The sequence below is a fragment of the Malaclemys terrapin genome, chromosome 3 (genome assembly GCF_027887155.1).
Source record: "Malaclemys terrapin pileata isolate rMalTer1 chromosome 3, rMalTer1.hap1, whole genome shotgun sequence".
Lineage (NCBI taxonomy): Eukaryota > Metazoa > Chordata > Testudines > Emydidae > Malaclemys > Malaclemys terrapin.
In genome coordinates this window covers 95,857,939-95,882,767 of record NC_071507.1, presented here as the reverse complement: position 1 = coordinate 95,882,767, position 24,829 = coordinate 95,857,939, and the positions used below count along the sequence as shown (strand labels likewise).

The following is a 24,829-nucleotide window of genomic DNA, read 5'->3' as shown; positions in this document are numbered from 1 at the left end:
TTCTGAACTTAGCTGTAAATCCTGAAGGTCTGTACTCGGTTTTCACTCGGTCTGTAGTCATGCAAGTTGTTGCTGACTGCAGTGAGACTTTGCCTGACTAAAGTCTTCAGGATCTGGCCTTTGCATTTGTTTTTTCTTAATTTGAATTTGGTTTAGATATGCTATAATAACCTTAATGTTCTGGATTCCATTCGGGGGAGGAGGGGTAACCAGGGTATTTTGGGAGTGTATTTGTTTTTGTTTCTACTCTATTTTACAACTTAATTGTCAGTGAGTTAAGAGGGTTTAGATTGTTAGCTCTCCAGGGCCTGAGTATAGCTTACTCTGTGTTTGTACTCTTTCTAGCACAATGGGGCCTTGATCTTGGTTGGGACCTCTATGTACTGCTGGCAATATAAATAAATAAATAAACCATTTAGAAATTGTGGAGGAGAAGGCTTTCTCTCTCTTACTCTCTTTTAATTGTGTTGTGTTGTGGGGGGTTATCTCATTTGCCCATGATGACAGAAATTCATCTAGTATCCCAACAGCAAAACCATCTAGCTCACTATTCAAAGATAGATATGGGTGACGTAACAGGGTGTTCTGTCCCCTTTAAGAAATAGTGAGGATTGAGGCCAGCCAAGCCCTGACCCTTGACATGCCCCTTTAAGGTTCCAGAAGTTCTGGAGCAGATGAGGGCCTAGGAAATGGCAGAGGCAGATGCTTGGGGAAAGGAAGTGGTCTCAGGGTAAACTTTGGTGTCTGGGGAAAAAACAGATTATTATTTCCTTAAGGGTCTGGGACCATGACTTAGTAGTGTAGAGTGGAACTAGAATCCTCTCCTCTCCAATCAGGACAAGTTCTGGGAAGGAGGGCAGTATATACTCTGGGTCTTCCATCATAATGCAGAGATCTTAGCAGGAGAAGGATTGTTTACCTGCTGGCCTCTTCTGACACAGGAGAGAAAGGACAGGACAAGTGGGTTGACCTGTCCTGCAGGTGGTGGAGAAAGATTTGAAGAATGTAAAAGCAGAGATGCCTGGGTGGAAAGGACAATATCATAAAGATGTTGTTTTGAGGTCTACTTTGTTTGAAATACTTTTAATGCCAGCAGCTGGAGCTGGATGAAGGTAATTTAAAAGGAACTAGCTGGGAGAGGCTGGGAGAGGGTGCAGCCTGCCACGGGCAATATGAGGAAGTTAGAAGCTGCAAGTTTAGGCACATCTGCTAATGCTTCTCCTTCCCCTTAGTGCTAAACTAGCTTGGTTAGAAAATCTAATCAGGGAGAGAAGATGGGTGAATGTTGCCTCATAGCTTTTATTAAAGTGTGGTTCTAATCTGAAAAGTGACTACGTAGACCTGGGCCATTTTTACTCATTAGATGTGTCACCTGTGTGCATGCAGTGTCGTAGCTGCTGTTGTCCTAATTTTCCTGTTTTGACTGCCAACAATATTGATGGTGACTTTTCATGTGCACACCTATCCACTTGGAATTGGACCAAAAACCCCCTGCCTTTAAACACAGGCTGCCCAACAGACTTTGTATGATGACTTTTTTTCTGCTATTAAACCTAGAGGTGAAGATGCTATGTCCAGTCTCCAGCCACCCCAGCCGTTTAGTCCACCAAAATCTCTAATCATGCGGAAGAACAATGACAAAACTTTCAAGTTGTAAGGAACAATTACATAATTTTTGAATCCCTGATACAAGTACTACTTGTCTCTCTCTCTGTGTGTGTGTATGTAAATGTTTTTCCAGCCTTCCCCTTGGCTGAATGATTGATTTGTTTGTTTGCTCTTGCAGCTGGCAGAGTTCCGTGAGGTGGTCTCGCATATGTTGGGCCTTAGTGTTACCAGCCTTGCGCTCCCTGACTATGAAATCATCACACGTCTTGAGGGGTTGATCCATTCTCATCAGCACCATTTTGTTCCCTGTGTCTGCCTCAAAGATGTGGCAGTGAGGCAAGATGGACACTCGCAAAGCCACTTACAGCTTCTTCACTGAACAGTGCCTCTTTGAGAGACAGCCGGACAGAACTCAGCTGGCTCTTATGCTGATGTTCATTTTCAACACTGAGTCCTGAGGGGATTGTGGGTGATTTGAGCAAATATTCCTATAACCATCTCTCTCTCTAAATGTACATATGGAGTGAAATCATGGCCCCATTGAAGTCAAGAGGAGGTTAGCAATTGCCTTCAGTAGAGCTAGGATTTCACCCACTGTACCGGCAGTGAAACAAAATACAGAAAAGGATCCAACCTAAATTTTAATTTCGTGCACTCTAGACACAGAAGTATTTTTAATAAGCAATATTTTTAATACAGCTAATAGGTGTCTGTTTCCCTGTCCAGGAACAAACATATGTAATTCCTCCTACTGTTAATGACAGTTAACTGTACAATTTCACATAGGTTGATAAGAGGCCACCCAATATAAAGCTTGTATGTAATCAAGCTTTAAACTATAAACCTGCCTCTGCTGCATGGTTCATAGGACAGCCAGATTGTTGGGCAGATAAGAGAGGTAGCTATTCAGTTACATCCCCCAACCAACACATACTTTGCTCTCATCATTGTTAGCCCCTATGCGCCCACTGTAGTTGAGCTTTAGCAGCTTAATTGGGTGGTGGAAAGCCAGAGGATATGAAGTTAGGAAGCAGCATGCTCTCACCTCAGAGCAGTGTAAGTTGTGATGCAACACACGTAATTGCAACAAGTTCCCTTTTGCATAATTAACATACTGTAGAGGGGTTAGGTAGGAGCATGTGGATGGCACAAAACTAGCCAATATCCATGCAGTAGTATGGGAGCCCTGGTATGGCCAAGATCGACTCACAATTATGCAATGTTCTTTCTAATGGATCTTGACTGCTACAAAAATCAAGGAGGGGAACAGACCCTCTGGCCTTTTAGTTTTTCCTTCAGCTAAGAATGATACCGTGGAATTGAGGTTGCCCAGCTTCTACTTTCAAAATCAGAGCTCCCCTTCTGGGCATTTTTATTCATGAAGGGGTTTTAGTTTGGATAAATTTGATTGTATTTGTATGCCATAAAAGCACCACATTTTTGGCATGAAGAACTCAATTCTTCCAGTAATCTTACTTTACTACTCCGTTGCCAAAACAAAGGTCTAAAGTTATTTTCTATCTCTTCAATATTAATCTCTTCACACACTGTCCTGTCATTTAAATATCACAGATATTTTTGATCGGATCACGTCTTACCTTTACTTCCTGAAAAGAAAATATGATGATGTCTTTTGTAGAGCAGCAGAAATCTTTTCTTAGCTGTTGTATTTGTCTGGCTGTTGCTTTTTAAGCAGTTCAAGTTATAGCTCTACTTAATTAAAATTAATTAAAAATATTCTGGGCATCAAAAAGTTTAATGACAAGAAGAAACTTCATTTAAAAAAAGAAAAAAAAAAAGGACTAGGTCAACATATTGCTTCACTGTTGTCCAGAAATGGCTTTTAATTTGAAGAACTGATTTTTACTAGTGTCCCTTCAAGGTTTTATATAATTACATCATTTAAAAAAATTTTTTGAACTGTAAATCCTATTTAATTGAGCACACAGATGTTCTTTCATTTACATAATCTCTCTCCCATTTGTACATCTCACACACGTACAAAATAACACACAACAGGCACATGCCCTTGTAGTGAGAGAAATTCAAGCTTCCAGGAGAATGGGGCATCTCAACAGACATTACTCCAATCATTGAAATTATTAATCTATATTTTAAGGAAAATGAATTATGATCTTTATAGTATTTTTTTAGAAAAACGATTTTAGCACAGGATTAGGAGGGATTACATAAGTAATGCACAATTGGCTACATGCAATGTAGTTTTTTTTATTTTGCTTTTCTCTGAAACATCAGTTATTGGTTACTTTTGAATGAGGAATACCAAATTTGGCAGGCCAGTGGTATGATCAGGTATGGTAAATCATATGTTCCTATAATTATTTAGATTAACACTAATTTTCTTTCTTATTTTCTATTGTGAAATTGTTTGTTCACATGCAGGTAACAAATATTCACAAATAAAAAGGAAAAACCCTAATATTAACAAATATAAAATAAAACTTGAAATATAGGCACCTCTTTCATTGAAAATAACAGATTACAGGTTAACATTTTATTGGTCAAACTGAACTGCTCGGGGTGTGTAGGTAGGAAGAGGATGTACAGATATACTAATTCTCAGATGAGGTTGATGGTAGTTTCAGCCTGTGCTTTTGTTTGTTCCATAATTACATAGGTGAACAAAGTCTTTGCCAGCTAGTCTAAAGCCCTGTCAACTGTTGTTTCTTACATAGACACTTTTAAAATACTGAAACATGCTTTATAAACCATAAATTAAACAAACTAAATAAGAAATTAGTGTCTGATCATACTAGGCATTGAATGTACTCCCAGTAGGAGTTGAGTGCACTTGACAACTTTCAGAACTAAACCCTCAAAACACCCCTAAGAGATATGTATTTTTAGTTCTGTTTTACAGATGGGGAAACTGAGGCAGATAAATTAGATGACTTGCTAAAGGCCACAAAAGGATTCAGTATCTGTCAAGATTAGAGCATGGAAGTGCCTGGGGCCTCAAACCAAGAGACCAAGGGTGAAATTCTGGCCCCTTTGAAGTCAGTAGCAAAACCCCTGGTGACGTCAATGGAGGCAGGATTTCATCTGAAATCCAACAAAAGGTTTAGTCTAGTTTCTTGTGTTTTGAGCCCAAGACTAGCAGAATCAGGAACTTCTGAGTTCTAATTTCTCTCTGACTTTGTTGCCAAATAAGACACATCATGTACAATTTTTAAATTGTTCTAAATGCAGACATAGTACACCAGTGAATATATCCCTTATTCTAAATATTTGCTTTTCTTCTGGAAGAGTTACTGGCATCTTTGCTCATTTAGCTAAAGCAAATAAAAAAATAAATAAAGCAGTAGTTTGACATGAACAAAGTTCAGAGTGATTTTTTTAACCATGCAGTTTAATTAACCCCTGAACAAAGTTTAAGCTGATTTGTAATCTTCTATTGGGCTTTGTTTCATGTAAAGTTGAGAACTTCAGACTCATTATTTTTCACAAGGAAAACTGATTTAGTTAAAATTCTCTTTGAATCTTTCATTTTCAAATCAGGATGCAGCAACCTAAATCCAAATTAATTAAAACCTTCCCCAAAATATGTTTTAAGATTGAAAAGGCTTGGAATACCATGCGCTAACCATTACTCATATGAGTAGAGCATTGTTTTCACTGGCTTGCTTCTGTGAGTAAGAATTAAAGGAGTAAGAGTTTGCAGAATCAGCCACTATTTCTTTATATTACCCTTTCACTATAGTAGAGGATTATATTAGGTACAAAATATATAAATATATATATATATATATATAATATAAAATATTGAAATGCATTTGCTTATAATGTGCAAATTTTGCGCTCAATTACAGTGGTAAAACTGGAGTAATTCTACTGAAGGCAGTGGTGTTACTCAGATTTGCAGTGGTAAACAAAGAAGAATTTGGCTCCACTTGTTTACAACTTTCAAGGTAACTAGTAAAATTAAATAAATAAATTGCCCATAACTCGTTGAATTTTAATCTTTCTGCTTATCTTTCTTTGAACAGATTGTCTCTTACAGTATTTGTACTGGATAAAATACAATATTGTATCATGTGTGCCACAAAATTTCTGATAAAGCATTGTTTTAAAAAAAGAAGGGATCTTGAGTTAATTTTTGTACTTGATAACAAACTTGTCACTACTATGTTTTGAAAACAGAAAAATTATGCAATAGGGCCTTGATTCAGCAAAGCACTTAAGCAAGCTGAAATGCTTTACTGAGTTTGAGCCTAGAAGATGAGATCCCCATGAATAAGTGCTCTACCTGGTGGAGATTTTTTTTTTTTTTAACCTTTGAGAACATGAGCCATTGACATTTCTTCAAAAACAGGGGGACCAGTGGTACTCACGTGAACTGGTCAGTTATTTTATAATTTTGAAGAAAAAACAAACAAGGGGACCCAAAGCTTATAAAATGTTGACAAAGAAAATCTTGAGTATACTTCCAGAAAGATAGAGAAGTTCTGGAGCAAAGCTACTGTAAATGCTGTTTTCTCCAAAACTCTGTGATAGTAAAATGTTTTCTGTGCTAGAAATGGTAGAATAGACTGTCAAAGGAAGAGAAAGAGACTCCTTGAATAGGAGACAGTATCATGAAGTTAGAGAAAAAGATTATGTACTGGTAGGATTGGAACCCACAAAACCAAATGAAAGAACAGGTTTAGAAGCTGGATAACTGGCTTGGGAGGAGAGGGAGCTGTGACACTGAACCCCATATTCTTTACAATAATATTATTATGATATGATTATGACATAATTGTAATGCATTTTATGCAAGGTAAGTCATGTGAGGTGTCACTGGAAAAGTTATGATTTGCTGAATATGATTATCCTATTTGTGTGCATGTATCATTTTGTATCGGAAGTTATGAATATTGATTATGTAGCTGTATTTCAAATGTAGTTACACCTGGGTAACGCCCACTAGACGAGATGCTTTCAGTCTAAATAGCGGGTGGAGAAGGGCCTATTCTGGGCAATGGGCCATTAGGAAAAAACAGTAGGCCTTCTGAGAAACTTATCTCCCAACTGAGAACACTACAGACAGCTGCCCCGTAATGGCTGCTATGACTCTACAAAGACATGTAATCAGACCACATGATGCTGGACTCCATCTTGAGATGTCAGTATTTTTCTACAGACTGGTCTGGGAACCAAGCTTTGAAACAAAGGGTTTCTGCCATATGCAAAAGCTATATAAGGCAGGGAGTGACATCATCTGGTGTTCTTCACGCCCCACCCAAGAAGACTCCTGGAAACACCTGAGGAACAAAGACTAAACTGGGGCAAGTGTTGGACCCAGGCTAAAGGGATTTTAGCCTATGAATGGAACACCTGGGGATTCCAAACTATAAGCAAGTGCAGCTTGCCCTTAAGATTCTGTAGCCTGCTTGTATCATCTCTTAGAGTGAGAATCTGCCAATTCATATCCGATCTATTTAGTATATTAAGCTTGGTTTGCATTTTTTGTTTATTTGCTAGGTAATCTGCTTTGATCGGTTTTCTATCACTTATAGTCACTTAAACTCTATCTTTTGTAGTTAATGAGCTTGTTTTTGCTTTATTGAAACCAGTGAAGTGTATGGGCAAAAGCCGGTGCATATTCCTCTCCACATTGAGGGAGGGGGCGAATTTTACGAGCTGGTGCTGTACAGTTCCCTGTGCAGCGCAAGATGGTATAATTTTGGGTTTATACTCTAGTGTGGGGGGGTGGGAGTCTGTAAAGCTAGGAAATTGTCAGCTGTCTGCTGCATGTATTTGAGTGGCTTGGGTGCAGCTGCTCTCGCAGGTAGCTCACTTTGGATGTGTGGCACCATCTGCTGTCATGTTGGATGATAACAGGGCCTGGGTCCCCAAGCAGTGTGAGCAGGGCCAACCCAACTGAGTGGTTAGAGGAGGCCCAGCGGTTCCCACAGCTGCCAGACCACCCCAGGGATGACAGCCCCTCACAGGAGGGATGGAAGAATTGGGGGTTAACAGAAAGGACTGGTAAGGTTGCTCATTCTTAATAATTTTCAAGCAGCAGTTTTCAATTTCTTTTGGTTCTCTTGCCACAAGAAGTGATAATCCTGCATAGATTAAATTGTCTGAAATTTTTTTGGCAGGAGAGGGTTGATCTTAGATGGTTCCACACATATAAATATTGTTCAGCAGTAGCCTTGAAATTACATAAAATGAAAGGACAATAAAACAAAAAAATCCAATTTGCCTGACAAAACTGTCAGATTTCTCTGGCAGCTTTAAAGGTCAGCTGATGACTCATGGAAACAATGAAGAACATTCCTTTTATAAATTGATGAAAAAAATCAGATATATTTTCTGTGGGTTTTTCTTCTTCTTCTGGAAAGCAATATATCATATATGAAAACAAGATACTTTTCTTTCCTAGGAGTTCATAGGCTTCCGTGGCTTATGTAATAAAATTACATTTGTCAACATGATCTCCACAACAGCTGTGATATCACAGACTTCACAATTGGTGCCCTTATTGGTAGACTAAATAAAGTAATTATGGAGTGAATTGGCAAAGAGATTGAAGCATTCTCTCAGCCTTCCCCATCATTCCTCCAATAGGTAATAAGGCACAGTAATAGGGCAGTGGAGGTAAGCTTGTATTGCTGCCTCTCAAGCTTACGTATTCAATGGCTTCCAATAGGATTCATTCTGTAAGTCAGTAGGGCACCTTTCTGGCCTCTTGAACTGTTTCTCACCTAGGCAAACTTCACGGTAGTCCATCACAGTCTCAGGTTCCCAAATGTCGTTTAGGCCTGTAAGGTGCCGAATGTTTCTGGGGTGGTACTGTGCAACTGTAACTCCCATTGCACTCACTGCCAGAGGCAGGTGCTCAGAATATCAGAGGTTTGAGCCTTGATTATGTTCTGTGGGAGTTTGGCATGCACAGAACTTACAGGATCAGGTCCTGCATCCTACAGACCTTCTTTTTATCGCTAATATATATTATAGCTCTAACTATAGAAACAGATCCTATGTGCATCTTATTTAAGTATTGTTACCACAGTTTTCAGTTACGTCTAGAAGAAGTCTGGTCTATTACTAAAGAGTACAAAATTGAAAAAACCTGAAAAGTAATCTGTCCATATATCACTTTTTGTCTGAAGCTAGATTGCTGATTACTTTTGTGTTATGGATGTGAGGTATATACATTGAAACTGTGGTCATACTTGGTACCATAACTACCATGGTATCATTGCTTATGCTTGGGACAGGAGTGAAAAGAAAAACAACTGAAAGTATTGTTACATTTCAGTCTAAAAGTAAGAAGATTAACTTTCTGAGCTTCATTACTGTACTCTAAGGAGAGACAAGATGGGTCAGGTAATATCTTTTATAAGACCTAAAGATGAGCTCTGTGTAAGCACCAAAGCTTGTCTCTCTCACCAACAGAAGTTGGTCCAATAAAAGAAATTACCTCACCCACCTTGTCTCTCTAATATCCTGGGACTGACATGGTTACAACAACACTGCATACATGTACTCTGAGTTATTTAAATAATTAATCAGCTTGTAAGTGATTGCTATTTAAATTAAACAAGGTTCTGCTCATTATTATGCATTATTAGAAATAATTAACAGATTACATTTAGGAATAATATAATTCATCTCAAAAGATCTGAAAGTGCTTTACAAATGTAAACCCTTAGACGGTTTTATATCTCATGGGGGGAGCTGTTCAAGTTTACTGCCAGTAGTCATAGGAAGTGGTAGGTTTAGATTTTATGTCACTGTTTACTTTGGGTAACATATTTCTGTGTTTTAAAAATAGTTAACCGAAGTACTGAGCTGCTACAATGATAAACACTAGAGAAATCAATGAACAAGTGAATAAGAAACACACTGTCAATCTCTGGGTAATATGTGGCATTTAGCATCATTCAACTCCCCTGTACACAGGAAACGAAGCATACTTTATTAGTTGAAACTTCAATTGAATAGTGTATCAAGTGAAATTGAATGTAGGTAGACAGAATGTAATTACTTCGGTTGGTGTTTTGCAAGTTACATGAGACTTAGCATTGATTCAGAGTGTCATATACTGAATTATCAGTATTATTTCATGTGGGGACTGTTTCCATTGGAAGACTGCTGTTTTGAGTAGCATCCAGCAGTGTTTCTGAGGTCTGAGGGAATCAAAGCAAAGATGTTTCCAGTTTATTATTGTTACTGATTTTTGCAATACTAACGTTGTATCAGTTTTTTAAAGCTTCTTGTTTCAGTGGCCATTTTGATTTACAATTTTTTTGTAAAGAAGCTGTTAAAATAATTTCATACATAATCTGGACAAGAATCTCTGTACAAAATCATCCTGCTGTCCCCATATAACTAAGCATGATGTTCTCTCTTCTGATTATAATATTATGTAGTAACTATCAAACACCAATTTAAACACACATGTAAAATGGGTAAAAAGACACTTTAAAGCATCTTTAGTCCTATCCAGGTCGTATTCTCTCTCTCTCTCTCTCTCTCTATATATATATATATATTTTTTTTTTTTAAATGGAGGAAGGCAATATATCATGCAACTTTTTTCAATTATTAATGCTTGTGTTTTCATTTTATGTTTAACAATTTTAACAAAATCTATTTGTTTGGACAGTAATTCTTTAACCTGATCAGTGAACTTCAGAAAAAGGAGCCAGATATTCAGGTAACTTTCCTCTTGGTAACATTTATCATATGTTAGTTAGCCTTAGCGAACGGTGATCCTCTAGAAGAAGGTTGCACACAGCTTGACCTTGCTGAGAAGTACTGCACTGTGACTTCCTCTGGAGCTCATCAGTGCTTTTCTTAACACTGAAGAGAGAATGGTCATTTTGAGTTTGATCTTGTACATACATGGTAAAGCTCCCATTGACTTCAAAGGGGCCGGATCAGGCACTTTCTCCCTGTGAAGCAATTGCAGAACCTACTAGCAACGGTGAGCTCAAAACTGAAATTCATACCTCTTAGATCTAAACTGAGTTGGAATCGGAGACCAGACCCAAAGAATTTTAAACTGCAGACAAAGACTATAGAAGGTAAAAGATAAAATAGAAAGGGATCAAAACACCAGGAACAGTATTTATAAACTTGGTGCATGCTCTGTGTTTTGTTACCGTAGACAGAAGGGTTATGTGACCATGTAAATAAATCGCTGTGGCTTGCCAAAATTGGCTCAGGGATCCTAATGAACCTAATTAACTTTGTCCAAATGAAATATTTGGTTAATAGATTTTATTTTTGTAGTTTGTTAAACCTGAAAGATCAGAAGAGTTGCAATGTTGGCTACCAGCAGCATTTTTTATCTTCCAGGTATGACATGGAAATATAGTCTCTAATTTTTAAAGGAAGAAAGGGGTTTTATTTTGTTTTTTAATCTATGTATTGTATATATGCATAGTTTCTCTGACTCTATTCTATAATTGTGAACAGGGGCCGCTAACAGGGAGTTTCGAGAGGGAGTTTGGAAGGGGAGTGGGAAGGGGGCAAGGTACACTTGCCATTCTTTAAAACCTTTAAACAAAACTATAATCAAAACTTCTTGATTTAAACAAAAACCCTATCATGAACCTAGGTAGCTGATGGAAGAGGATAAAGTATCGGCCAGACCAGATGAGAAACATTCACATAAAAAATAATCTGACACATCAGAAAAGGGCAGTCAAATAAACAGTGACAAGTTTTTAAAGTGCTTGTACACAAATGCTAGAAGTCTAAATAATAAGATGGGTGAACTAGAGTGCCTCGTGTTAAAGGAGGATATTGATATAATAGGCATCACAGAAACCTGGTGGAGTGGGGACAATCAATGGGACACAATCATTCCGGGGTACAAAATATATCGGAAGGACAGAACAGGTTGTGCTGGGGTGGGGGGGGGGAGTGGGGAGAGGGAGGTGCGGAGGGAAGTGGCAGTATATGTGAAAGAAAATGTAGAATCAAATGAAGTACAAATCTTAAATGAATCCACATGTTCCATAGAATCTCTATGGATAGTAATTCCATGCTCTAATAAGAATATAACAGTAGGGATCTATTATGGACCACCCTGACCAGGACAGTGATAGTGACGATGAAATGATAAGGGAGATTAGAGAGGCTATCAAAATAAAGAATTCAATAATAGTGGGGGGATTTCAGTTATCCCCACATTGACTGGGTACATGTCACCTCAGGACAAAATGCAGACACAAAATTTCTTGATACTTTAAATGACTGCTTCTTGGAGCAGCTGGTACAGGAATCCACAAGGGGAGAGGCAATTCTCGATTTAGTCCTGAGTGGAGCGCAGGATCTGGTCCAAGAGGTAACTATAACAGGATTCCTTGGAAACAGTGACCATAATATAATAACATTTAATATTCCTGTGGTGGGAAGAACACCTCAACAGCCCAACACTGTAGCATTTAATTTCAGAAAGGAGCACTATGCAAAAATGAGGCGGTTAGTTAAACAGAGATTAAAAGGTACAGTGACTAGAGTGAAATTCCTGCAAGCTGCATGGACACTTTTCAAAGACACCATAATAGAGGCCCAATTTAAATGTATACCCCAAATTAAAAAACACAGTAAAGGAACTAAAAAAGAGCCACTGTGGCTTAACAACCATGTAAAAGAAGCAGAGAGAGATAAAAAGGCATCTTTTAAAAAGTGGAAGTCAAATCCTAGTGAGGTAAATAGAAAGGAGCATAAACACTGCCAAATTATGTGTAAAAATGTAATAAGAAAAGCCAAAAAGGAGTTTGACGAACAGCTAGCCAAAAACTCAAAAGGTAATAACAAAATGTTTTTAAATACATCAGAAGCAGGAAGCCCGCTAAACAACCAGTGGGGCCCCTGGACGATCGAGATACAAAAGGAGCACTTGAAGATGATAAAGTCATTGCGGAGAAACCTAAATGAATTCTTTACTTCAGTCTTCACGGCTGAAGATGTTAGGGAGATTCCCAAACCTGAGACGTCCTTTGTAGGTGACAAATCTGAGGAATTGTCACAGATTAAAGTGTCACTAGAGGAGGTTTTGGAATTAATTGATCAACTTAATAGTAATGAGTCACCGGGACCAGATGGCATTCACCCAAGAGTTCTGAAAGAACTCAAATGTGAAATTGTGGAGCTATTAACTATGGTTTGTAAATCAGCTTTAAATCGGCCTTTAAATTGGTTTCTGTACCCAATGACTGGAAGATAGCTAACATAACGCCAATATTTAAAAAGGGCTTTAGAGGTGATCCTGGCAATTACAGACCAGTAAGTCTAATGTCAGTACCGGGCAAATTAGTTGAAACAATAGTAAAGAATAAAATTGTCAGACACATAGAAGAACATAAATTGTTGGGCAAAAGTCCGCATGGTTTCTGTAAAGGGAAATCATGTCTTACTAATCTATTAGTCTATTAATCTTTGAAGGGGTCAACAAACATGTGGACAAGGGGGATCCAGTGGACATAGTGTACTTAGATTTCCAGAAAGCCTTTGACAAGATTCCTCACCAAAGGCTCATATGTAAATTAAGTTGTCATGGGATAAGAGGGAAGATCCTTTCATGGATTGAGAACTGGTTAAAAGACAGGGAACAAAGGGTAGGAATAAATGGTAAATTTTCAGAATGGAGAGGGGTAACAAATGGTGTTCCCCAAGAGTTAGTCCAAGGACCAATCCTATTCAACTTATTCATAAATGATCTGGAGAAAGGGGTAAACAGTGAGGTGGCAAAGTTTGCAGATGATACTAAACTGCTCAAGATAGTTAAGACCAAAGCAGACTGTGAAGAACTTCAAAAAGATCCCACAAAACTAAGTGATTGGGCAACAAAATGGGAAATGAAATTTAATGTGGATAAATGTAAAGTAAAGCAAGGGATGGTACTTGGTCCTGCTGCGAAGGCAGGGGACTGGACTCAGCCTTTCAAGATCCCTTCCAGCTCTATGAGATAGGTATATCTTCATAATGCACATTGGAAAAAATAACCCCAACTGTACATACAGTATGATGGGGGCTAATTTAGCTACAACTAATCAGGAAAGAGCCATCATGGATAGTTCTCTGAAGACGTCCATGCAGTGTGCAGCAGCAGTCAAAAAAGCAAACGGGATGTTAGGAATCATTAAAAAAGGGATAGAGAATAAGACTGAGAGTATCTTATTGCCCTTATATAAATCCATGGTACACCCACATCTTGAATACTGCATTCAGATGTGGTCTCGTCATCTCAAAAAAGTTATACTGGCATTAGAAAAGGTTCAGAGAAGGGCAACTAAAATGATTAGGGGTTTGGAACAGGTCCCATATGAGGAGAGATTAAAGAGGCTAGGACTTTTCAGAAAAGAGGAGGCTAAGGGGGGATATGATAGAAGTATATAAAATCATGAGTGGTGTGGAGAAAGTGAATAAGGAAAAGTTATTTACTTGCTCCCATAATATAAGAACTAGGGGCGACCAAATGAAATTAATGGGCAGCAGGTTTAAAACAAATAAAAGGAAGTTCTTCTTCACACAGCGCACAGTCAACCTGTGGAACTTCTTGCCTGAGGAGGTTGTGAAGGCTAGGGCTATAACTGGGTTTAAAAGAGAACTAGATAAATTCATGGAGGTTAAGGCCATTAATGGCTATCAGCCAGGATGGATAAGGAATGGTGTTCCGAGCCTCTGTTTGTCAGAGGGTGGAGATGGATGGCAGGAGAGAGATCACTTGATCATTGCCTGTTAGGTTCACTCCCTCTGGGACACCTGGCATTGGTCACTGTCAGTAGACAGGATACTGGGCTGGATGGACCTTTGGTCTGACCCAGTATGGCCATTCTTATGTTATGTTCTTATACACTAAGGAATTTCAAGAGATGTTTATAGCAGAAAACAAGATTTAATTATTCACAGGTGACCAGATTCCTTCAAACTAGCTAAATACAGCATAAATAATATTGCCAATTAATTAAATAGTTACTATTTGTACAGCTCTTCTGAAAAAGGAAAATTCCATGAACGTTAAGTATTGTTACACTACATTATCCATCCCAACATTTAAGGAAAGAGATTCTTCCTCTTCCCGCACTCCAAATACTGTAGATTTGTCATATGTTTGGTAATAAATGTATGGCATTGATCAACACTTGTGATAATTTATCAGATTATACAGAATCTGATTTTATCAGACTATTCCACATGTGACAGACCCAGACCAGTGGGGTACAGGAGTCTGGTAGAGGGCAAATATACTGGTCACTGGATGAGTAGTTTTCTGTTCCCTGAGTGACCAGAGCAGGGGCTGCACTAGAGTAATCAGGAACCTGCTAGAACCAGTTAAGACAGGCAGGCTAATTAGGACACCTGGAGCCAATTAAGAAGAAGCTGCTAGAATCAATTAAGGCAGGCTAATCAGGGCACCGGGGTTTTAAAAGGATCTCACTTCAGTTTGTGGTGTGAGTGTGAGGAGCTGGGAGCAAGAGGCGCAAGGAGCTGAGTGAGAGGGTGTGCTGCTGGAGGACTGAGGAGCACAAGCCTTATCAGACACCAGGAGGAAGGTCCTGTGGTGAGAATAAGGAAGGTGTTTGGAGGAGGCCTTGGGGAAGTAGCCCAGGGAGTTGTAGCTGTCATGTAGCTGTTACAGGAGGCACTATAGACAGCTGCAGTCCACAGGGCCCTGGGCTAGAACCCGGAGTAGAGGGCGGGCCCTGGTTCCCCCCAAACCTCCCAATTGACCTGGACTGTGGGTTCTTCCAGAGGGGAAGGTCTCTGGGCTGTTCCCCAACCCACATGGTGAATCTCTGAGGCAAGAAAATCTGCCAATAAGCGCAGGACCCACCAAGATAGAAGAGGAACTTTGTCACACACATTAATTTTACATATTGTCACACACTGTATTCTGCTACATGGTTATGTAGTGCACATCATGAAACCTTGCAAATATATTTACAAGCGATTATTTTCCAGAGGAGGAAACAACCTCCTATGCTGGAGGAAAATGTAACTCTGAATGTGGACCAAGGCCCAAATTCAGCGCAGTGCTTAAATTCATACTTCAGTACTTTGGTGAATCAGGGTCCGAATCTTGAAGATTGCACTCTCTCTGTAAAATAGAGATAATACCCACTCACGTTTGTAAGGCACTTTGATATCTACAGTTGAAAGTGCTAAGTATTATAATTAGTGTTTGTTGTTATTCACACAAAACTCCCATTGACTTCATTTGGTATTTTTCCTGTGTAAAGACTAGAGGATATGGCTTTATGCTATTTCCTTTGGTATGCATATCACTGACAGCAAAATAGCAGAGGCATTTATCTCTAGGATAGATTAGAATTTTATTTTTGTTTCGAGTACTCTCAAAGATTGAAATTTTTGCTTAAAGATAATCAGAGTTTGAATTGGGCTGCAAAGTCTATTGCAGCACAATGGTTACTCACTGTTGGCAAAAATGGTCTATTTTGGAGAAATAAAATTATCTTTATTATTATTATTATTATATGCAGACATCAGAGCTTAATGTCCAGGTTCTGTAAGCAGAGGATGGCCTCTGCATCAACGGAGGCTAGGCATTGTAAAAATGCTTTCCAGGTGTCAACTTGGGCACTTTGCCACCACTTCAATTATTGTCTGCAATGCTACCCCACAGTCACAGTGTGGAGAGGAAACCAGGCCAAACTGCCGCATAGTTGTGGCAACTCGATGCAAGCCATAAAGTAGCTGTGAGCCCAGTCCTGGGTCTACGATCAAGTGGAGAGGAAGGCAGGTGCAGAGATGAATTCCTGAATTGACTTTGTGCATAGACTCTCTTTCCCACCATTGCTTCCGCTCTATAAGAATGTAGTTTTCAGCTCCCTGGTTATGCTGATCATCCGTGCATGGTAAAGGGCCAGCAGCACTCTTGTCCAGGACTGCATGAGGAAAGGGGTGTCAAGAGATCAACTGTGGTGTCATACTCCAGTCCACAGGAGTGGGATTCCTCCCCTGAACATGAGCAGACCTTCAAATTGGTGCTGCCTGTTGTTTCCTGTTTGAAAGTGGAGCATCAGTCAACTGGGGATGTAATAGGTTGGTCTCATCTGTGTCAGCTCTCCAGGCAGACTTAACAGTAATGGCATCTCATTGAAGGTCTGGCAGAGCTACATGTGCAAACTGGAGGGTGGCGTATAATTCAAACAGCCACTAATGATACGAGTTCAACTCTATATTGATGAGCTGAGTGTTGCAGCTGTACCCTCAGAATGCAGAGCATTCAGCTAGAGCAACCATTGGGTTTCTTGCAACAGTCACAAGGTTTGAAGACCAGGGCTTGTCCTGTCCCTAGGCTAAGTTCCGTTCAGGACTAACCAACTATCACTAACTCTATACTAAGGGAACTATAAAACTATCAAAGTTTTTAACAACTATATACAAAAGTTCACAACTAGGCACAGTTGAGAGGAGTAAGCGAGCCAAGGAAAGGAGACGCTCCAGCACCATCACTGGCGGTAAGAAGGAACTGAGAGTGAGGGGAGCTGGCAGCACCCCTTATACTGGTGTATAAGCATGCTACTCCAGAGCGCGCCGGAGCCAGTCCCTTACGGATACCACTAAGGGAAAAACTTCCAGCACTGGTGCATGGGGCGAGCACATACACCTACAGTGGAATGGACATGAGCAACACATCTTGAAGAACAACAGTTACGAAAAGGTAACTGTCTTCTTATGTATAGTGGATTATTTTGTATATAGGTCATTTAAATGTCTTTCCAAATACAAAGATAATTTTCCATTGAAGCTTTATTATTGGTTTTATTGCTTCATAATAAAAACCATTCACACTACACTGATTATGGGTTATCATTGCAATCAACACAGACAAGCCTTTAAATAGAGCTGAAATAATTCATCGTGTTTTACGAAAGCACATAGGACATGCTACACTTCAGCGATCCACATGCAATACCCCAGTGCTTCCAATAGCTATATCCCAACACAACGCGCACAGGCTAACATGTTCAGCCATGAGACTCAAAATACAAACAATAGGCATCTCTTACAGCATTTTCCTGGCTGCTTGTGTTCCCTATGGGATGCCTTGCTGGCTACTCGAACCTCTGAGCAAGTCTCGGCACTTTAGCCTCCCACCCAACCGTAAGGCTTCCCCCCTTGCTTTCACAGTTGTTGTGCAAAACAATAAATTCAGTTATAATGGTTGGGTCATTTTTTCCCCTGAAGCTTCCAATCTGTTCCATAAACAGTGCCATCTGCCTCCCAAATGGCTAAATGCACACTGGACAACCATTCTGCAACTACTATGGCAATAGCTAAAATGTTCATGTCTTCTGCTCAAGTAGCCTGTATATGGCTTCATTAGCCAGGGCATCAGGTGATAAGCTGGGTCTCCCAAAATAACTGGACCAACCTCCACACCATTAATGCCCTCAGTAGACCTGGGAGCCAACAGTCCTTTCTCCATTAATTTAAATAGTACTGAGTGCCAAAAGAGCCTAACATTGTGGACTGTCCCAGATAACCCTGCATTTGTCTGTAAGCCTGCCACAGTGGTCCATCAGTCCTTGCAGCATTGTGAAGAAATACCCTTTTCTGTTTATAAATTCTGCATCTGGCAGGGGTGGTGGTGGTGGTACAATGAGTTGCACCTATACAGTTTGGGAACCCCATGTGTGCAAAGCCATCAATGATCTCCTGAGAATTACCCAGGTTCATGACCTGGTTAGACAATACCTTATCAATGTCACAGCAGATCTGCAGGACAATGACCCCAACGGTCGATCTCCCCACTTGGAATTTGTTGACTACTGACCTATAACATTCTGGGGTGACCAGCTTCTCCATGAGTATGTTGGTATGCTGTTACTGATGCTCTGGGGCCTGTTCTGCACAGATCTTCAAAAAGGTAACCCTGAAGTTCTCTTGCCACAGTTGGGTGTCCTAGCTGTGCAGAATGATCCTCTCCCACCAACCCATGATAGATTCCCAGACCCAGAAATGGCACTGAATGCTGTGTAGGTGATCCAGGGGGTCCTTTTGTTCCAACAGCTCAGTGTCCTCCTATTCTTCCACCTCATCCTATTCCCACTGATGCAGAGCATCCCATAGAATAGTCTTCTGTGTCAGCATCAACTGCTCAGTGGTGTGACGGGTGGCGTCCAATGCCAGATTCAACTGGCTCTGAGGAGGGTCATACAGCTCAAGCAGATTGTGTATTCTTGCTTGTCACCATAGTGATGTGGAGCGTTGTTGGGTCCATGCGGGCTGACGGAAATTTGAAATGGCATGAGCCAGATCGGAAAGGAAGCATGGGATAAGGACAGTGGAATCATGGGATTATTTTTATTTAAACCCACCTGGCTTCCCACAATTTACAGCAAAAACAATCCCATATGCATGCTGCTCAGAGGTGAAGCAAAGGACTATGGGATACCTCCAGAGAACATTATGCCTTCAGTTCGCAACAGCCTGCTGCCTGGTGGTCACATGATGTGAATTGAAAACAGAACATGAGCATGCTATTAGTGCAACTCCGAGCCTGTGAGTTACCTGACATGCACCAAAAAACTGTGGATTAAATCCCCTGAGCAGATACACCCTAAGAATTAGTCTCCATTGCTGGTAGTAAGTGGTCAAAGTATCCGAGGCTTGGCTGAGATTCCCTTGAATTCTATGGAAACCATTTTCAGTGTCAGTAATACAGATGTCATCAGTATACACATGCTTCTAGGCCTGCAACCTTCAGGAAGGTTGTAAGTACATATATTGAACAATAGGGGAGCCAGCACTGACTCTGGTGGAAAGCCTTTGGGGAGATGTTTAAGGAGACTGATTTTTTTCCCCCCCAACTGGCAGGGTGAAGCTTTGGTTACGGATCATTTCCTGGATGATCTTTGCTCTGCTCCAGACATTTGGGATGCTACAATCCTGGGCTCAAGGACTGAGAGATCAGAGTAGGCAGCTTTTGCTGATTGGACCAAAGGGAGAGATGAACACATTGTGGATGTTATCCAGACCAGCTTTGATCTAGATCAACTTCTGAGCAGAGTAAACTTTTAAACATATCTCCCCAAATCACATTATGTTTGTCTGAAAGTGCAGTAGCAGTCAGAATGCTAACACTTCCTTTGGTTCTCCTAGGACAGTTCCTTAACCTTTTCCGGGTGATGATCCCCTTACTGGAAACATTTTCACAACACCCTTACCTTTGCCATAAAAGAGTAAAATGTAAATGGTAACCCCGTAACATTTGTTATTGTGTGTGTTTCAAGAGGTAGACAGAGAACACTTGACCTGGAAGGGTAAAGGTGTGCCTGGAGAAGAGGAACAAGATTTAATTTGCTTTAGATTATAATACATTTTTCAATTTCTTGCAACCCTCTTTGACTGCCTTTTGTGAACCCCTGGAGTGGGCGGGGCGGTAATCTATCAGCTGAGAAACAATGTGCTAGTGCATCTTATTTTATCTGTCCCTGGCCTTTAGATTTAAACCATCTCAGCCAAGGGACCTTACATATTTCTTGTAAATCAGCAAGATCTTATAAATAAAAATAATGTTGTAAGAGAACATTTCAGGGTACCTAAACGTTTGAGTATGATGGGAGGGTACTGAAATAGGCACTGTGCTGCTCACAGATTGCCCCAGATCATAGAAATGATCATAGAAATGCAGGTCTGGAAGGGACCTTGAGAAGTCATCTCATTCAGCCTCCTGCACAGAGGCAGGACCAATGGAAGATTCAGGGATATATCAAAGTCAACATTTTATTACTTCTTTCCTGCCAGTGATGTCTCACCTAGAATTAGAGCTTTTTGGGCATTGATTCAGTTGTATATCCTGGAGTGAAATAATTGAAAATCACATTGCACCCTGCTTCACAGGCAGATTGCCAATTTATGGTGATTGAAGGGACCACACATATCTAGATTTACTAAAACAAGAAGCATTGTCTGATGAAGCCTCACAAAATCAATTCAAATTGTCCTGGATATGTAGATTGAAAACTGGCTGAAGGACCATATCTAAAGGAAGAGGTGTTTGGGGTTTTTACAGAGTCAGTTTTAGTCTAATTTAACATTTTCATTAATAATCCCGGAACAGCATGTTAATACAATTTGCAAATAATCCTAAATTGAGACGTGCCATAAACACCCTTGTTGACTGTGAAAAGAGACCCAGGGAATTTAAAGAAACTTGAGCAGGAAACAACAAAATAAGGTCCAACTTGGAAAAATATTTTCTTTATACATCTGGGGGTATAATCTGAAACAGAGGATTTTGAGCTGAACACATAGTGGCATTACTTCACAGAGCAGGGCATTGAGACCAGCTCATAAGGAAAGATTAAAAGAGTTTAATACATATTGTTTAGCTGAATAACACATCTAAGACCTTGTCTACACTTGCCCACACCTGTGGCGGCATGTAGGTTACATATAGCTACACACCTCAGTTAAAAGCAGGCTGTGTCCACACTCACTGCAGTGTGTAGTAGCTACACGCAGCAGTGAAAGGCTCCAGCAGGCTGTGGGGGCAGGGGAACACCGTGGGGAAAGGCTCCAGCAGCAGGGAAGCAATGGGGCCACTACACTGCTAAAAATATCAGTGAAGATGCGGGGAGGGGCATTGCTTGGTTCTGTAGAGTGCTGTGTACAGTATACACCCTAGGGTTCAGGGGTGTAGGTCACTCTAACTTGCCTCGGCAGTGACTCACCATCTAAACTGCTATTTTATACCTGTGCTAGCTGGGCATGCAGCGCCTGTACTCCACACACTACCATAAGTGTAGACCTACCCTAAGAGGTGACAGGGTTATCACCTGCAAGTGTTTAAACTAAGAGGAGCATCAGGAGACACCTTCTGACAAGGAGAGTTCTTAAGCTAGTCTCCTGAGGGAGTAGTGGAAGCCCCTCACTGTTTGGACCCTTCAAAGCAGAGTGGTTAAAGCACTAGCAAACATAGTGCAGGGAAAATTTTGCATTGTATTCTTAGGTTCACAGAATTTAAATTTAGGTAACCAGTAAGGTATTTTTCTTCTAATTTTGATGATTCTGTATTTGCAATTCAGAATAACTGGAATGTTAACATTTCAAATCTTCAAAACGATTTAAGAACAAGTTTGCTTTTTTGCCAGAAACTTCCAGTAGTTTGGCTTCTTCTGTTTTCCCAGAGAGAGACTGTGGTTTGCATAATTCTGCTCAGAAAGAAATTGCATAATAAGAAAAACAAGCCCAGCACTAGTACACTCTCAAAAAGTTTGAAAGTGCACTTATAAAAAAACAAAGGACAAAGTTCCTGCAATTATTATTTACTATCTTTTTTTTTTTTATTTTAGTAGCAGCTAGGAGCCCCAGCTATAGACCAGGATCCTATGAAGAGTTACAATCTCACTTAAACATGGATGTGGAAAAACAGTTTTACAAGCCAAGAAGTGACTCCTCAATGGTGAGGAGGGAAGTATAAGCAGGCTTCTTGTCACTTCTCCAAGAGGCTATTGCTGGTGGGGATAGAGCATTGTGCAAGGGAGGTGGGAGGCTGGTCGAAGTGCAGGTTGGGGATAGAAGAAGGTACAAAACTGAGAGTAAGAGAAGGTCACAAAATAGATAAATTCATGCGAGGACACAGGACTCACACAAAACCCTTCAAACCACATAAACCCTTACAGTGGGGCTTTGTAGGGTGTATATTGAACCTGACCCAACACCCATTGAAGGCAATAGGTATAATATTTCTACTGACATCAAATGGTATTGGATTAGGCCAGTTATGCAGGTGAATTCTCCAAAAAGGAGCTTTAAAGGGCGTTTAGGCTGAGTAAGGGCAGTAGTTTTATGTCTACTGTATGTTCTTGAAAATAAGCCCATCATTACTTATTGGCTTGAATGCTGGAATTCTGATTATATGATGTGCTTATGTGTCTTTCAAGGAGAAAATGAACCTTAATATCTCCCTGAATGGTCCAGGAGAGGGCTGGACATCGCAGAGCACAAATTTTTGAGAAATGTGCCACTGGGAGTATGTTGGCGTCAACCTGCAAGGCTGATAGGGACCAGGGAGTGTGAGTGGTGTGTTGCTGGCAGGCTGCTGGGGTCAACGTTGCTGGACCAGGGCTGCAGTTACACACAGACGCTCAGTGTATGGAAGCCAGTCTGGGGCTGTTGTGCTGTAGGCAGGCTGCTGGAGTCAGAGTTACTAATCGAGGGATGCACAGCACACAGACATTCAGGGTATGACCTGCTGGCTGCTGGTGTTCAGACAAAAGAATCACAGTAGCAGAGCATTTAAGACACCGAGGGTTACAGGACAGGCAGTGACACAACGCCTCACTGGCCTGGATTGCAGACTGGTCCGGTAAATGGCAGTTCCAGCAGGGTTGTAGGAAACGGGGTCAGCAAGGACAGAGGGAGACAGTAACCAGGGGAAAGGCTCCTTCTCCAGTTAAGATACAGGTAGTATGGAATTTGTTATTGGACTACCCCCAGACAAAAGTCACAGCTTATTTATGGAATGGATTTTCGGACGGTTTTCAAATCCCAATGAGAGAGTGAGGTGCCACTCCTGGGCAGAGAACTTGAAGTCCATTAAAGGCTTTGAACAGATATTGAAGGCCAAGATCACCTTGGAAGGGGCAGCAGGGCAAGTGGCAGGCCCCTCTCCGCGTCGTCCAGTGCTGGAATTGCACATACTTCCCCGGGTGTGCTATCAAAGAAGGTGAAGGGTGAATACAGGCTTATCCATCACCTGTCCTACCCCCAGGGCTCATGGCTAAATGGCTATATTGACCCCCAGCTGTGTTCGGTGAAATACTCCTCATCTGATGCTGTGATAACCATAGTGAAGGAATACGGCTCTGGGCGGCATTAGCTAAATGCAACATCAAGTCTGTATTCCAGTTGCTCCCACAGACTTCAACTTGCTTGGGTTTCAGTTTGAAAGCCACTACTATTTTGATAAAGCTATGCACACGGGATGCTCGGTGGCATGTGCTGCTTTTGAAAGTTTCAGCTCTGTGTTGGAGTGGGTGATTGTGCACAGTTCACTATCTCCCTGACTTCTTATTTGCAGGAAGATTAGAGACAGGCAATTGCAAGTACTTCCTTCAGGCATTCCAGAACCTAGCCAAGTCCCTGAGGGTTCCCTCATCACAGAGAAAACAGGAGGCCCTGCCCAAAATTTAATGTATCTGGGCATTGAACTGGGCAGAGTTTGGGTTGTTTCTCCTGCAGAGAAGTTGGAATTGGTCAGGGCACTGATATGGGCTCTCAAAGGAGCAAAGAAAATTACACTGAGGGAAGTTTAGGTGCTCATGGGGCACCTAAACTTTGTGTGCCAGGTGGTGTCTCCTGGTTGGGCATTCTGTACTGTCTGACATCAGCTTATTTAGAAGTGTGGGAAAGTTTTCTGGAGGTGTTTAATGATGCTTCAATATGGCATTCAGACTGGTTGCTCAGGACTGAGCTGCAGGTACAATCCAATGCCTCAAGAGGCCTAGGTTTTGGGATTTACTTTCAAGGAAAGTGGTGTGCACAGAGGTGGCCAGAAAGCTGGGTGGCTCAGGGGATTACAAGGGATGTCACCTTCCTTGACTTTTCCTATAATGGTGGCACGCACTATTTGAGGAGAGAACTTTCAGAACAGAAAATTCTGTTGCTGGTGCAACAACAAATTTATGGTCCATATTGTAAACAGGCAGTCGGCTAAGTTTGCTCGGGTAATGAGGCTGGTGAAGGCCTTCGTTATACACTGCCTGTAGTTTAACATCCCTTTTTCATACAGTGCATATCCCAGGAGAGCAACTCTGGAATCTTGGCTCATGATTGCTTTCTGACTAGTCTAAGACTCTGTTGTCCTATGGACTTTGGGGGTCTATAAGGCCAGCCTTACAGAGTTGATGGAATTTAGGGCACAGGAAGGGCTTCATCGTTGTTTTGTCATACTTACACACCAGGTGGTGCAATATGCGGTGTCCTTGGCCCACTGTGGGTTGGCTTCCTCCATTATATCTGGCCAGCTACCGGGTCTGTCATACTGGAGTAGGCTGGTGGGTTTCCCAGACTGACACAGACATTTTGTAGTATGGAAGCTCTTAGAAGGGTAGCCCAGGAGGGGTGGGTGCCAGTAGGATGACAGGTTACCCATAACACTGGAAACCCTGACAGTGTTAGTAAAGACTCTACCCTGGGTCTGCCGGCCATTTTATTTAGAGCAGCATTCATTGTTGCCCTTTTCGGCGCTTTTGGAGTGAGTGAGCAGGTGCCTTTG

General features: G+C 40.9%; 1 protein-coding gene across 1 annotated transcript in view; it reads left to right on the top strand.

The window, feature by feature from the left end:
* The window catches only part of CCDC170 (coiled-coil domain containing 170), a 72,098-nt gene extending 66,400 nt beyond the window's left edge, over positions 1–5,698 (top strand). The window contains exon 13 of the mRNA XM_054024049.1: positions 1,787–5,698. Coding sequence (XP_053880024.1) covers positions 1,787–1,987 — 201 coding nt within the window. The 3' untranslated portion in view covers positions 1,988–5,698. The remainder of the gene's footprint in view (positions 1–1,786) is intronic.
* Positions 5,699–24,829: the final 19,131 nt, after the last annotated feature.